This window comes from Psammomys obesus, unplaced genomic scaffold (assembly GCF_907164565.1).
Source record: "Psammomys obesus unplaced genomic scaffold, mPsaObe1.curated_primary_1811, whole genome shotgun sequence".
NCBI lineage: Eukaryota > Metazoa > Chordata > Mammalia > Rodentia > Muridae > Psammomys > Psammomys obesus.
In genome coordinates, this window is record NW_026585742.1 from 3,951,218 (window position 1) to 3,967,416 (window position 16,199).

The window sequence follows — 16,199 nt, forward strand, 5'->3', positions numbered from 1 at the left end:
CCTCTCGATGTGTCCTCCCAAAGGTGGAAAGGGGAAGGAGTCCCTTTCCTGCTCACCTCAGAGGGCACTCATTTTATGCAGCCACTCCAACATATGATCTCAACGCCTTCCAAGGGCCTCACTGTCTGATAAAGAACACTGGTGATTGAGATGCCAGCGGCCAAGTTTTCGGCCCTGTGAGACTTTCCATTTTTGAATGGTTGCTTTCCAGTGTTGAACTGTTCACTTGCAAACTCCCTCACGTCTGCTCTATCAATATTTACCTGCTACTTCTTTTGTTCTACATTTTGTTTTTGTTCAATCTTGTAGTATTCTTTACTTAGTCTTTTTCTTCAAGTTTGATAATTTTATTTTGATTAATTAAGGTTATTTTTCAAAGAAAATTTTTTATCCAAATCACAAATGGAAAACCCCAGGGTTCGACACAGACTTACTGTTAAAATTAAATCTATAATCCATGAAAATAAATCAGAGATTCCTATGTTATTAAATTCTAGTCTAATACTTCCTTTTGAAACAAAGAGTGGAATGAATAAGTAACAGGGATTTTGTTTTCAAAGACAAAGGATGAACTGAAATAATTTGTCAAAGAAAGTGTCTTTTTTCAGTCTGTTCTGGAGTGAAGTGAAAATGGCCTTTCAGCCCTTAAGTTTACCGCCCAGGATTGGCCTAAGGCACACTTGGCTGTAAATTTAAATTCTGCCGTGTGTACTTTGCTGGTTATTGCCTTGGAGCATGCTCACGCATGCTCTACCACTAAGCCCCATCCCAGCCTGAATCGAACTGTGTGTGAACATGTAGCGTCACATTGGTGTGGCTGCAGCTTCCCCTCTGCACCTCCCCTGCTTCTGAGCCTTGCTCCCTGAGAAGAGTGACAGTAGTCACCTTGGCCCTGTGCTTACAGCGTTCCTGGCACTGCATATGGTGTTTGTGGAAAGCGGCATCCTGTAGCCTCACCGGATTGACGCTGTGGCCATACCTTTGTGAACAGTGAAGGAAACTGAGGAACAGAGAATTTGGGAACTGGCTGGAGGTCACACCACCCTGTCATAAGATGTTTTGTGGTCTATGAAACTATCTTTTCTTCCCGTTTTTCCTGAAATAGTGCTGTCACCCATCATCGGCCCCTGTAAAAGTTGTTAGAAGCCACCTGGGGAAGCTTCCCCTTCCCCACTCCATAAAATGTAAACAAATACCAGCTATTTTTGGAGGTGTCCATGTACATGGCACGCTGAGTGACTGGTGAGAGATTCCATAAAGTGAAAACTGAGATTAATGTTTCAGATTATACAGTTCCCTAATTATACCTTTAATTATTCATATAAAACAAGTAAAATGACCCCTGACAGAGACATAAATGATTTAGGCAGAATCAAATATTCATGAGATAATGCTGAGTCCCTGGGTGTGTCCTAAAAGATACACTCAAAATCTTTGCTTCCATGCTTCTGAAGCAAAATTGAATCTGTAGGAATTATAGTGGGCTAAGAAAAGTCAGCAGCACTTAAGACACCACCGGACAGGTGCCTGTGTGCTTTGCCACTGACATGAAAGGTACATGGAGGCATTGCATAGCAAGCACTTTAGAAGTTATTTTATAAGAGCTTTGTACTCTCAGTTTGAGCACATACTTCCGTGTGCTCAACTTCATAATGATTTTAATAATATTTTCCAGGCAGTGACAACATCTGTGCATTTTCATATTTTAAATGGTTAACTCATAAAAAGCAGCTAGAGAAACGTCTCAGTGGGAAAAGTGTTGGCCTCACAAGTCAGAGGAGCCGATTGTGGATTCCCAGGACCTCTGTAAAAGCCAAGTGGCATGGTGCGTTCCTGCAGTGTCAGTGCTGGGAGAATGAGACAAGAGGACTCAGGCCTCAACGGCCTGCGAGTCAATGAGCATCAGGCTCCGTGAGAGGATCTGTCTCACAGAATAGACTAACGTGCTATTCAGGAAGACACCTGACTTGGACCTCTGGCTCATGTATATGTTTACTCATGTATATGTATACCCATGCACACACATGCTCACAGGACATACACACACAATCAAGAGGAGGATCATACTCTATGGTGCATGAGAATTGCGTTAAGTTCAGATTTCAATGTGATTAAATAATGTTTTTGTACAGCACAGTCTCATCTGTTCATTTACATATAGACTCTTTCTGCTTTTATTCTATCAAGTTTCCACCAGGGGCTCAGTGCTCCGCAAAGCCTAAAATATTTACTAATGCCCATTAAAGGGAAAGTGTGCCGACCTCTATTCTAAAGCAGACCCAAACAGAGCAACGCTGGAACAATGCCATAGCTTGTTTAATTGGCACGAGAAATGCTTGCTTTTACTTCATTTTATTCTTTAATGCACTGTCCCACTAATTGAACATTTACTGTGTAGTTTTCAAAAGTTGGTGAACAAGTGCCTTTTGAATGTAATAAAAGGGGGATTGATGTGATCCGGGCCCCCTCTCCTGCTTTTAATGCTTCCTTTCCATAGCAAAGCACTGAAACTAATTGCCCTGTTTCAGAAATGGGTCATTAGTCTAGCCCCTATCTTTTATGTGGGCCTAATTTTCATGCAGGATTCCTCTGTGAGGCTCTGACTGGGATCTCTTTAGGAAGAGGAGACAATGAGAACCTGAGTGCATTCCCATAGCCAACACAGGCTTGCCACTTGGTCCTGTGCCAATCAGTGTATCACTTGGCAACTTCCATGTATTTAGCAGCCAATAAGAATTTATTAAATGAATGAATGAACCAACTTTATAGGGAACAAGAAAGAGAGTTAGAATGTAGCAGTAGTAAAAGAGACACTGTTTGTTATGCTTTCAGACACTCAATCCCCCTTGTACAAACTGAAGTTTTATAGAAACAGAAACTCAAATGATTCTTGAATTTCTGTTCTTGGGGTTTGAGGAAGAGAGCTACATTTTTAATATTTGGGGTTTCAAGTGCTCAAAACCTTTTATGTTGTGAAGTCATGAGTTGAACATAATTTTCTTATGCTTGGAGTTAAAGAAAGCTTAAAGTTAAAGTTAAAGTAGAGGAAATATTTTAATGAGTTACAATTGGTCAGTAATTCTGTTCGTCATTGTTGGGCCTGGTAAGTAATGATGAAGAAGACAGCCATCCACAGCTATGGCTGTCTACCTGCTGCTGTTGCTTTAATATGGAACCCGCCTCCAAATCCCTTTCTGTGCTCTCTTGCCTAAGTCTTATGTTTTGTATTTTTTGCGTGTCATATGTTGCTTATTGTATATTTCTCGTCTGGTTTTTGCCTGGAATCCTAGGGCAGCCTCGGCAGCCAGTGCTTCAGAAGTATCTTGCTTTCTACAAGCACCTCCTATCTGCTAACTAGATAAGGGATTCTCCAGTTTCTCTAGGAATTGCCATAATTTAGAACTATTGTGGTAACCCTTTGCCTAAGGAGATGTAACCAGATTTCTGGCCCCCTCTTCTAAGGACACTGGTGACAAACCAGGATATAAGCCCACCAGCGTCCAAACTGGAGAATTTATTTATTAGGCTTATTTACAATGCATGGGAGATAGGTTACTTTCTGGAATGTGGGTGACCCCCCAAAAGTCTGGATGATGACTTCCCCACAGTTGTACATAGATATAATTCCTACTTGAGTTAATCTTCCATTCACTACTTTCCCATACCCTTGAGACAGGAAGCCATGCATCCTTAGGACAAAAGTTAGCTGGCTCAGAAGGGATAAGCTGGGACCTAAGTGAAGGTCCAGCGATCCTTCCTGTGTGAGGAGGGCCCCAGTGGCTGACAGACCCTGTCTTCTGGGGTCTCTTGCAAGCAGTCACAGCTGTTCTGATGAAGGTGACTCAGGATAACACTATACACAAGAGACAATTGGTGGTCCAAGGAACACTGTATAGCTGTGATGCCTTTACTGGTTTTTTGCCTCGCCTTATAGCTGTATAAGGGAGTGATCCACACCACGCCAGTCATAAACTTGACTGAAGCAATAGAAGAACAAAAACAAAGCAGCAAAATTTACATTTGGGTTTAAAACTCACTTCTTTTTCCTTCCCTTCCTTCCTGTTTGACAGTTGCCATCCTTCTGAAAGATGATTATTTTGTGAGTGGCGCTGGACTGCCTGGCAGATTCAAAGCTGAGAAGGTGGAGTTTCACTGGGGCCACAGCAATGGCTCAGCTGGCTCAGAGCACAGCATCAATGGCCGGAGGTTTCCTGTGGAGGTGAGAGAAACCGGGGGTCTCTGGGCTTTGCATTGTTGGTTGCTGTGTCCTTACCTCTGTCATTTTGCAGGCTAAATGGGCATTCCCTGCTTTCCTCTCTCAGGAAACCCTGTATCTAGAGCACAGCAAAGGGCTGCCCTAAAGTCTCATCTTTGCTCAAGAGGAGAGCAGTAAAGAGTTCCTGGGTACACTAACCTTTGCCTGCTCGGTGGTGTCCATCATTTTTTCCCTTTGACACAGTTTCTCCTCTCTATCCAGTTCTCAAGCCCTCTTTTCTATGAAGGTGACATTTTATGTGAAGCATAGAAGACTTTTTTGTCACTCTTTAGAAAATGAAAAGGCTGGGGACATAGAAGGAACCTTCTCTGAGACGGGAACTTCTTTGAAGGGCTTGTTTTGGTCCCTGCTAGCTATTGAGACAGAGGATGTGACCATCAATGGTATGAGCCCCTGTCATCTTTTCCTACAACTGCTGATAACACTGCTTCATTCCTCAGACGTTCTGAGTCCATCTTTTCAGAGAGCCAAGCTGGTCACCAGAAGGCCATGGTACTTACGTAAAGTTGTGAAAGGAGTCCAGTCATAAACTTCATTAGTGTCACCTGGCACACCATGTGAGGTGTGAGCCTTTTTTTGTTTTCTTCATGTGTTTGAGTTTTGTTCTGTTGGGATGGCATACGCCGCCGCTTGGCTTGTTTCCCATATGCTAAGCCTGACAGGTTTGTGGCAGATCTCACTAGATGTGGTGGTAGTCTTTAGTTATACAAAACAGGGAGTCGCTGTGGACTGCTGGAATGTTTTAATCATAGGAACCAGATGGCAGTGTATCATTTTCAGCAGCAAATGTTTCTCAATTTGTGTCCTGCTTTGATAGTCTGATAAATATTTGAGACCCTCTTCATAATGGAAAAGCATGTATTTCAGATTTATGTGTGATTTATAAAGTGTTAGGTGTATTTCCTAGCTTCTCCAGCCTGTTTCTGAAGCCTCTAGGAAAGCCTGACACATCTGTGGGAACCTGTCGGTGCTGAGAAAGGCAATAATAGCTCTTTTGTGGAGATGGTTTTGACGATAAATGGGACAATGGGGCAACACATTCAACCTCAGCTTTTCTTACTGTATTCTCCCAACACAAACCACTTTAGATCCCAGAATGTGTGAAGCTTTTACCCTAGTGATGTGTGGACATTTCCTCTGGTTGCTCTTGAAGTCTGTTCTTTTCCAACACTACTTCTGTGTAGAGAGTATGCAGGTCCGACAGATGGCCTCACTCCTCCTGGACAACCCCACGTCAGTCACAAGTTCCTGCCTCTCCAACTTCTGACACCTCTGTGCATTATTAATTTCCTAGTGTAGCTCATAGAACTTAGTTACATTTCCTGGTTTGTTGCAAATCTAGACAACCTGATTAGAGAAAAAGAAACACAGAACAGGTCCGGAACGATCCTGGCTACGGGTGCTTCTGACGTCTTCATGAATGAGTTCTCATTCAACCATCTGTGAGGCCCTGCCTTTTCCACTGTGCAGAGATTCCCTAGCTCCATGTCTTTTGTTTTGTTTCATTTTGTTTTGTTCTGTTTTGAGATCGCATTAAAGGGCGGATAACCCTATGGAAGCATGCACAAACATGTCCGAGCTGGTGTCAGTAGCTTGGGCAGGGCAATTTAGCTGTTGCTTCATGTTCTTCTTGGGCTGGCTGTAACGTTTTTCTTTCTGTCTAAAGAGCAGACCCTCCTGGTACTAGGGCTAGTGACCATATCAGTCAAGGTAACTAAGACTTTCCTAATAGGAAATCCCAAGACACAGTGTTGGGGAGGAGGAGTATTTTTAGACAGGCTTCGTGAAAGGATTCTCAGTTCTTTTCTGTAGAGAAGAGATTCTTTAGTTTCTTGGAGTATCAGGAGCCAAGAAGTGTGGATGAAAATGTATCCATCCGTCCATGCATATACACACACACTCATGTACATACTCATACATACCATAATATTGCTTACACTAACATACAGAACTCTCTCTTACATGCTTTTCCTGGAGACACCAGAGAGCACTGCTGTGAAAAGATGCTTCATATTTTCCAGTATTTGTTTTATTAATTTGCAGCACCAAAATGGTCCTTGTACACTCTTGTCTGTGGGACTTCCTCTCCTGGTCACACTAATTATATGATCCTGAGTAGGGTTTCAGCTTAATGGTCCCTCCTTTCCCTGTCAGTGGAATGAGTCATTTCCTCAAAGTCTTAGCTTTTTTTATACATGGTAAACTTGCTTTCTAGAATCAGAATTGCATTGTGATTTTAAGTGTGGGGTTTCCCTTCTGGTCTTGCCCCGCCTGCAGTTTTCATGGTCAGTGGGAGTTGAAGGGCTGGTGTGTTTGTATAGCCAGCTTTGCTCCCTGAAGCTCCTTTGTCCCTGTACTGGGCTCATGTTTTTCTGAACAAAAGAACTATGCTCTGATGTTTGAAAACTTAATCAGACTTGGAAAAGAATGTCTCTGGAGCAGGAAGGGAGCCTGTACTCCTCTGCAGTCACACTCTCTGGGGCCAGGGCGGTCCAGTCTGCTCACGTTTGGTTGTAGATCACGGTGCAGCGTAGACATACATTTTCTTTCGAGTCCTTATGAATTTTGAAAACTGTTTGATCTTTCCCATTGCTCTAAGAGTGCCTTCAATTGCTGAAGCTGATAAGCTGTGGTACTTCTGATGTGCTACTGTCTGGTCAGGTTGCTTGGGTTCTTTGCTTTTGGTAGGCATCAGGTAGTGAGCCTGCCTGAGTGAACAGATTCCTCATGCCCAGCTGGCTCATCGCTTTCCCTCATAAACTGTGATAACATGTTGATGTTCTTAGTGGTATATTTGGAGGTGCTTAAGTTGCAGGGATTAAAGGCAATTGGATCCAATTTAACTGTAAAATATGCACAGGAAAGTTGCTCACTTCTGTCTATAAAGTGTCTGTAAAATTTTGTGATAGCTTGTGTTACTAAAGCTCTTTATTGACACTAGATCTTCCTGGCGATCCTATACTGTTTGAACATCTCAGAGTCAGCTTATTTCTTTTCACACTGAATGAAAAAATGAGAACATGACTGCTCCTAGGTATGGGTTGAGGAAAATGTTTATTGTAGACATGAAGGAGACATCTGGAAGGATCCAGACCAAATTGGGCCATAAGAGAAGGGGGCAAGTGAGCAAGGGAGGAAAGAGGGCAGGAGAGGGCACCAGAGACTAGAGGCCAGGTGTAATCCAGGAAGCAGAGACAAAGGGAGTACAGTGGATCAAGAGGGCATGTAGCCAAAATGGCGGAGTTGTATAGGGACTGAGGAGCTGGGGAAGGGAGGGAAGAGAAGCTTAGGGTAGAGGTAAGTTGAGAAGTGCTGGGAGGAGGCACAGGTTAATGAGTGATGCTGGGAGAGCTGGCCACAGTACCTTTTGATATGTTCATAGACACCCAGGGAACCATTTTGTCCAGGGTTTCTTTAAGACTTAACACATAAACCTACATCATATTTCAAGAAAAGTTTCAGTTTATTGAAACTGAATCAGGGATATCATATTTTTTTTTTTTTTTTTTTTGTATCTGTAATGCATAATGGTGATTCAGTGTTATTGGAATTAAGGTCAGAGCCTGGGCCTTAGCAGCCCTAACAAGGTAGGCTGGGCCATTTTTTCTCAAAAGGCCAACTATGCATATTTTACTTAAAGTAGCCACATAGGGAAGGAGAGCGAAGAGGCCCATTGACCACCAAGTGCATTGTCAGAGGTCTGACTGGAGGTTTATGCCTCAGCAGAGGAAAGTGCTCCAAACTGAGTTGTCCTGGGTCGTGTATGGCCCCACCCATCATCACTGTCCTGGCTTCAGTCTTCTTAGGCAAATGCTTTTCAGGAGGGACTTAGGGATGGCTAGGTTGGTACAGTGCTTGGAACCTGAGTTTGTTCCCTAGTGCCCAGGTGAAAAAGCCAGGTATGGTGGCATGCATTTGTCATCCCAGTGCTTGGGGGAGGCAGAGACAGGTAAATCCCTGGCCTGTGCAGCCTGCCTAGCCTAATTGGTAAATATTAAGCCAATGAGAGACCCTGTATCAAAACACAAGGTGGTTGGTTTCTGAGCAATGACAGCTTTGGTTGTCTGGCCTTCTGGCCTTCACAGTGTGGATACATATCTGTGTATACATACACGCCATGCACGCATGCACACACACACACACACACACACACACATATACACACACATTGAGAGAGAGAAACAGAGACAGAGACAGAGAGAACTCTTTTGTGAAATAGACTTCCTCTCTGGCTGGCACTAGGTCCCAGCCTTTTCCTTCTCTCACTGTGCTGTTCCTGAGCAAATTCCAGCTTGGGGAGGGCATTGTTTTAATAGTCTGATAATGAAAGGGAGGGGTGCAGTGTCTGTTTAGAGAACCTTCATTCCTTCCATTGCAGTCCCTAAGAAACATTGTGAAGATTACATTGAGATTGGTAGAGTAGGGCCAAAGGAACCATCACCACTCCCTGCCACCCCTCAGAGAACACCAGTCCTCCTCTTTGATGGTTTGGCCATGGTCACTGTTGGCTGTGGTATGCTAATGGTTTCTCCTCGATTGAGTTGAGGGCAGGATGCTGGTAATGTGCCAGTGTATGTGACAGCCCTCTGTACAAGAAGCCATCCAGCCCACAGGTGTCACTAGTGTCATGTGTATGTGCCACCGGAGCAAAGAAAGCATGCATTTAGTTGAATTGAGCTGCCCTTCATCTCGGTGGCACCTCTGTAAACAGCTTTAAATGCTGAGAGCTTGTTCCCTGCACAGCAACTGTACCCTCCTTTGTTAGTTAGAAAAGGGATGGACCTTGTGTCTTGAGATGGAGCCATAGCCTGGCAATTTCAGCAACTCCGTCAGGCTTCCTCCCTGCAGGTTGAATTTTAAGCATGCGTCCCATCAGAACCTGGTCCTGCTCCCTGAGGGTAGACTGCAGCAAAGCCAGCCTTTTAGGTTTTGCTCCTTTCCAGGAATTCTTTGAACATATCCTTGGCCTTTTAGGCTCCGCAGTTTAAACCTGTTTCTATTTCCTGGCAGAAATCCTGGATTTGGTCTCACAGTAGCTGTACTTAAAAACAATCTGATAGTTAATTATAAAGTCATTATACAATCCAAGCAAAGTCAGTGTTCTTCCAAAGCCAGCAATTTCCTTCCTCCCTTCCCCTCCCTTCCCTCCCTCTTTCCTTCCTTCCTTCCTTCTCTCTCTTCCGCCTCTCTCTTCCTCACGCCCTCTCTTCCTCCCCCCTCCCTTCCTCCCTCCCTCCCCAGCATAGTTAAATTCAGAAAAGCTAATGGGAGTGACTGCAGATGTTGTATTGGGGCCCAGACCCATCCTCAAGTACCCTCTGGAGCCCTGTAGCATCTTCCCTGCTAACTGAAGCTTTTCTGGGGCCTGGCCTTGCACATGTTAATGATGCACAAGGGAAGTAGAGAGCCGTGGTTCCTGCCTTGCAGTTGTTACATTCAGAGGTGATGCTGAAGGTGAATAGTGGTAGAGCTGGCTGAATCCTTTCAGCTGTAATAGATGGGTTCTGAAGTAGAGGGGCATTGTGCCAAGAGACAAAAGGTGTTGGTGGATACAGTGATGCTTAGGATGGTAAAAGACGTGAATCTGAGCCTGCTGGTAGAAGAACATTATGCGAAGGTCCTGAGGCTGGCCACATTCTGTATGGCCAATGAGTATTTTCATAGGCAAAGTGTACTGCTTAGATGAGGGAGTGTAGTTTTCCATCACTGAGTATCACCGGGTATTCTGGTGGAAGACTGTGGGTTAGGACGGATTGTTCTTTGTTTATTGGCTCCTGGACTAACTGATGTCAGTGCTGCTTCAGTTATCCTAACAATGTCACCTTCTCCTACCCTTTGCCCTGTTCCATATTCTTTCCTTCGCCTGAGGTTGGGTCTGTAACTAAAGGTTCCTAACACACAAATAGGAGTTGAATTACTCCACATTTCCACTAATGATTGAAGTTGGAGTCAATTCAAAGGAAAACCTCTAGACAGAACCTCCGAGAGCTCCATTAAAGTGGAGGTTCATTGCATGCTTGTTGTGTAAGGTAATTAAAATTGTATTTATTACAATAAGAGATTGCAGGAGTTGTTGATTCAGACTTTTTATGAGTTGAGGTCTTCAATAAGCTTAAATGATCCAAATTGATTGTGCCCTTCCCAGCTAGACTCGCAGCTGGCTCATTTCAGCTCTGGCTAGGGCATCTCAGTGAGTACAGAGACGCAAAGATGTTCTTAATATTTCCCATGTACACATTCCCATATGTTGCAGGGCGGCAATTCATTGTCTCAGACACTGCGGTCAGGTGTTTTAGAAATCTTTTTTAGAAAGGTGTGTGTGTGTGTGTGTGTGTGTGTGTGTGAGAGAGAGAGAGAGAGAGAGAGAGAGAAAGAGAGAGAGAGAAACATCATGGAAGCTGTTCTGCCCCTGAATTGAATGCCCATACCAAATGGAAAAATACATTCTGTAAATAGCTTCACATCTTTAAACATCAGTACCACCAACCATGTTTCTATAAAAAATAAAAAGCAGTAAGATTCGTTTTGGTCTTGGAGACATGTGTGAGACCATTCTGTGGTTCTTGTGTCCCACGTACGGCTCCATTGTTTATTGGAGATTGGTCTGACCTAGCATGTTGACCACATTTTTCTTTTCTAGAAGGCTGGGTGTAGTTTGATGCTCTTCAGATTCTTTTCTGCTACAGTGCTAAGAACATTCTTGGTCAAGATGAGGGACTGTCTAGTGGACAAGAAGTGGCCATTTCTGTGCTGACTTTATTTGGTGTTCACTTCCCCCACATTCTGTTTGGGCTTGCATCTGCCTTCCCTCTCTGGTTCACCAGCTGTGCCGCAGGAGAGAGCTATCTGTTTACAGCCTGCCTGCCTACACAGAGACCAGTGCTTTCCTTTGATGAAACATGTCATGGTTCTGCCTGGGGGTACTTCTGTCACTCTCTGGCTAGACGATGTGTTGCCATGACCTCTACATTCTGGCTCAGGAGATTCCTGTCTGCCCTCCTTCTGCTAAGCCAGAGCTCCGCTGACCCATGGTGCCACCCTTTCCACCCACTGCATGCACGGCAGCTTCCTCACAGCTCATAATGGGTCAGAACAATCTGGACATCTTGGCCCACTTTGATCTCTGACCGTCATAGCTTAGTAGGTATGGCCTTAATGTTGCATGCATTCCTTTCTGCATTCTGCTGAGGCTAAATTTAGGCCCAGGCATGCCTTCTTAAAGATTTATATCATATGCTAGTTTATCAAGGGAATTGAAGCATCTTTCACTTCAAAAATAAAACTTTTTGTTTATATATGTATGCGTGTATATGTATATATATGTATGTATGAAAATGTGACTGTGATGCCCACTGCTTTGTATAACAATAATAAATAATAACAATAATAAAGGAGAAATATGTTCAGCTTTATTTCACATAATATCTTTTTTAAAATTTGTCATACATTGTGTGTGAGTGTGTGTGTAAAGCACATGTGGAAGTCAGAAGGCAACTTACAGAAGTTGTAGGTTTTCTTCACCACATAGGCTCTTAGTTTTTGATCTCAGGTTTTCAGGCTTGGCCAAAGCAAGTGTCCTCACCCATGGAGCCATTTCACTGGCTCCCAACACTATCTTTTTAAGCTTATATGAAGATTGCTCCTCTCCATTATCTGTATGGAAGCATTACCTTTCTTTTGGAAATGCGGGTTTAGATGTTTCCCCTCCTCTGGTTGACTTGTTCACATGGGATCCTGTTCAAATGTTCTCAGAGGACACAAGGAGTGTTTTGACATTTCTGTTATCTTGAGAATTATACTGGCACCTTGGGTTATTCAAAACTAATTGTTTAAGGTCTTTATAAACTCGATAGCATCTTGATTTGTCACCAGACTTCCCTTGTAGGGGGACTGAGACATGTTCTCTTAAAGATAATGCCGTCTCTAACTGTTCACTGTTTTGTACACAATGAAATTCTTACAGTCCCTCTGAAACGAACTTCCTTTGCCAATGCTATGCTTGCCGTATGTGGCTTGCCTCTGTATGGGATGTTGAGAGTGTTGTCACGTTTGCCATATGTGGCTTGCCTCTGTATGGGATGTTGAGGGTACTGGAGAGCTGCTTCTGTGCTTTCCTCCTGTTAATAAATAACATGTAAGTTATTTGCTCTGAAGTGACTTCTGTCAAATGTTCATGAGTTTCCCTGAATCACAGTTGTTGACTTTGTTACAATAAAGAGTCTGTTTTAAAGTCTAGTGTTCCCCAGGGTGAGCTGTCCTTTGTGTGTCATAGATAGGAGTATGCTCAGTGGACATGTGAATGTGGGGTTGTTAAAAGGGTTTTGTGAGGGAAAGCAGTCTTGTTCCTGTGCAGTTAACAGCCATCCTTTAGGTGTGGACTTGGCTGAGGGCTGTTTGGTGGTGTGTCACCATGTTGCCGGCAGCTGACTCATTCTGAGACTTGGAGCCAAGGAGATGACACACCTTGAAAAATAGACCTGCTTCAAGAAGAAGCCTGGTGACTTAGATCTTCAGATAACTATGGAGAAGACTGGGAATGGTAGCAGTGATGGGTGTGTAGAAATCATGTTGGCGATACAATGTACTGAAAACTACCTGTGCTCAAAAATTCCCAAATGTTTCTTCACTTCTATATCAGGCTGTAGGGAGGCTCTAGTCCCACACACATCTTAATCTCAGAGTGCCTCAACTCATGCAACAGTGAGAGGTTTGGCTGGCCCATGTTGATGTGCTAGGCAATGGTTTGCTGGCATGCCTTTAAAATCTATTCTATTTATGTTTCTTAATATCTCTTCCTCCCTTCTCTACCCCAGTCCCTTCCAACACCCCAAGTAGGGAAAGGGGGCAGAGTTCTTTTCAGCTACTTCCTGCTGGTTCCTTGGGGCAAGTCCAATTCAGTTTTCAGGAGATCTCTAACTTCTTCTCATCATACTGAATCAACAGTGACCAGGAGCAGCAGGGGAAAAGCACCAGCAGCCTTCTTCTTTCTTGGAGCCCCTGGGCTCTGGCCTCTATTCCCTCTCAGATTTCTCAGAATTCAGCTGTTTTCAGCTGGGAAAGAGCCCCTCTCAGATCCCACAGGAGTCAAATAGTTTGCTGCTGTGGTCAGTCTGACTCAGTCCCATATCCTACACCTGGGATCAAAACAAAACCATGTTTACATCCACAACAGTGGTTCTCAACCTTCCTGATGCCGAGACGCTTTACTCCAGCTCCTCGTGTTGTGGTGACCCCGCTATAAAATCATTTTTGTTGCCATTTTATAACTGTAATCTTGCCACTGTTCTGAATCGTAATCTAAATATCTGCTACACAGGATATGTGACATGCGACCTCAATATGGTTGAACCCCACAGGTTGAGAACCCCTGCTCAGGCGCATAGGATCTGGAGTCTGTGACACGTTGGTCAGACTTTTTAGTATTTGATTAGTGGTTTCATTGCTTTATTTATTTTGACATTACCTCTTGCAGGTTTTTTTTTTTTTTTGACATCCAAGAAATAATGTTAGAATCTTTACTACTGCTTATTGTGTAATAGGGAAGAAAAAAGTGGCGGGATTTCTAATGCTCACAGATGATTGAGCCAGAGAGATGATGTAAACGGTACAGGCAGTACCTGTGGAGGGTTCCACACTGTTTACCTGGACTGACCACTCCGATCTAACCATGAGAGCTGCACCAGCCTGCAGCAAATGCCACACCATGCTTTGCTATTCTGAATTTTTATAGCTTACGTTAACAGAGATAAGACTGAACAGGTTGTGTGATTGAAATTGAATAGTTTCTTCTATACACATTATTTTATTATTTATCCTAAAGCCTATTACGATTTTATTGATTTTAATAATCTGTAATATTTATCCTAATATTATTCCAACATAAAACCAACTATAAAATGTTATGACTGAGATCTCTTGCATTTGGTTTTTGGTACTAAATATTTGAAACTCTGTTTATCTTATTAAATTTATTTTATGTGTGCGGCACATTGCCACAGCATATGCATAGAGTTCAGAGGACAGCTTGAGAGTGAGTTTGCGTCTTCCACCATGTGGGTTTCTGGGCTCAAACTCAGGTCATCAGGGTTGGCAGCCGGTTCATTACCCACTGAACCATCTCATTGGTTCCAGTTTATAGATCATAACAGCATATTTCTGTTTTGACAAAGCACATCGGTGTTCTTCATGCTCACTAGTCACAAGCAGCTTACGGCTCCTGGGTGGAGACATGGAGACTCACAGGTTCTGGACCGCAGTAACAGAACTGGTACGGAGCTAGTGAGAAACGAATGGAAGTTATTCTAGAGGAGTTTCCGTAGAATTTCGTCGATTTTCCTTTTCTAACAAGGACAAAAGAGGTCAAAGTGAGTAGTGTAGCAGATGCTGTTGGATGAACAACTTGAAGGATCTAATTCACAACACAGCATAGTAGGTCCTAGTAGGCTGTCTCCTAAATGAATGTGTCAGCCGCTGCAAGCACACGGGGCAGGCGCAGTAACTGTCTACCTCTGTCTCGACTCTCATGTATACACTCTCACTATACACAAGGAAGGATTTTAAGTCACCAGTAGATACCTGCAGTCCTTCTGCCTCATTTTGGGGTATATCGTCTTTATAACAGAGACTCAGCTGTGTGTACCACAATTTATTTCTTCATAGGCTTCCTGATTTCTCTCTGCTTATTTTTCTCCTTTGCAACATTTATTCCCAGAGCTTCAAGCCCTGTTCTTTTTAGAATCCTTTTCCAACCTGAAGAACTCAAATAAAGCTGGCTGGGAGACCTTTGTGCCCTGCTGGCAGAAACCTCGGGCGGCCTGATCGCATGTGTTGAGAGTTCAAGTCCGGAGGATTTACTGGCATGCGGCTCACATCCCCTACACCCCCTTTTATTGTGTCTTGTCAAAATTTGAGCAGAAAGGCTTCAAGCCATCTTAAATCTGAAGCCGTTAGCTAGTTCTTTAGTGCCACGGGCACTCAGAAGGGACAGCAGAAAGATTTATAAGGAATAGAAAGAAGTCAAGTTTGAAAGAAAGTATATTTGTTCTCACTCCTTCAAATCCCTGGCAGAGAAGTTCATAGCACCCCTGAATGGAACAGGAAGGGCATTCTGACGGCTTCTCAACCTGGATCATATGCCTGGCCCTGTGTCCAGTGTTTTCTGGAAACATTTGTGGGAATCTGTGAACACTAGCTAGGGAAATTCAGCAAAACTCAATTTTATGTAAAAAAGAATTTACTTCTCTTGAATGTTTGTTATTAATGATAGGACTTTGAAACTCAGGTCAATGTGTGTGTGAAAAATAACTTCTAAATCCTGGCCCTTCCCATTCAGATACACCTCTCCCTTCTGACTCCCTCCATTAAAACCGTCAGCGTTGCTGTAGAACAAGCAGTGTTTCAGGGACATTTCCTATTTATCCCTTACAATTTAGCATTCCAAGAGCATGGGTGAGTTGAAATAAACAACATTTCCAGTCCTCAGTAACCCCTTTGTTGATTTCTGCCATTGTATTTGCCTCTGCCACTCTGTTTCTTTATTGCTTTTTGTCCTGTGGCCTAAAATATCATAAGTGTGTGCAAAACACACCACATGTCTTTATCCCTGGATCCTTGTCGTAAACCTTTATTATAAAAAGTGAGCTTTGGGGCTGGAGAGATGCTTTGAGAGTGTTCAAAGCTTAAGAGCACTGCTTGCTCTTCCAGAGGTCCTAAGTTCAATTCCCAGCAACCACATAGTGGCTCACAACCATCTATAATGAAATATGGTGCCCTCTTCTAGCATGCAGGTATACATGCAGACAGAACATTGTATACATAATAAAATAAATAACTTCTTTTAAAAAAGTAAGCTTTGGTTTATTTACAAATTTCTACAGAACATATCCATCTGTTAATTGCTTGGTTGCCAGCCAATGTATACAGT

At 43.3% G+C, this 16,199-nt stretch overlaps 1 protein-coding gene across 2 annotated transcripts in view; it reads left to right on the top strand.

Moving 5' to 3' along the window:
- The window catches only part of Ptprg (protein tyrosine phosphatase receptor type G), a 683,725-nt gene that overhangs the window by 409,187 nt on the left and 258,339 nt on the right, over positions 1–16,199 (top strand). For both annotated transcript variants that reach the window (XM_055599059.1, XM_055599058.1), the window contains exon 4: positions 4,071–4,219. In XM_055599059.1, the coding sequence (XP_055455034.1) occupies positions 4,071–4,219 (149 nt within the window). The remainder of the gene's footprint in view (positions 1–4,070; positions 4,220–16,199) is intronic.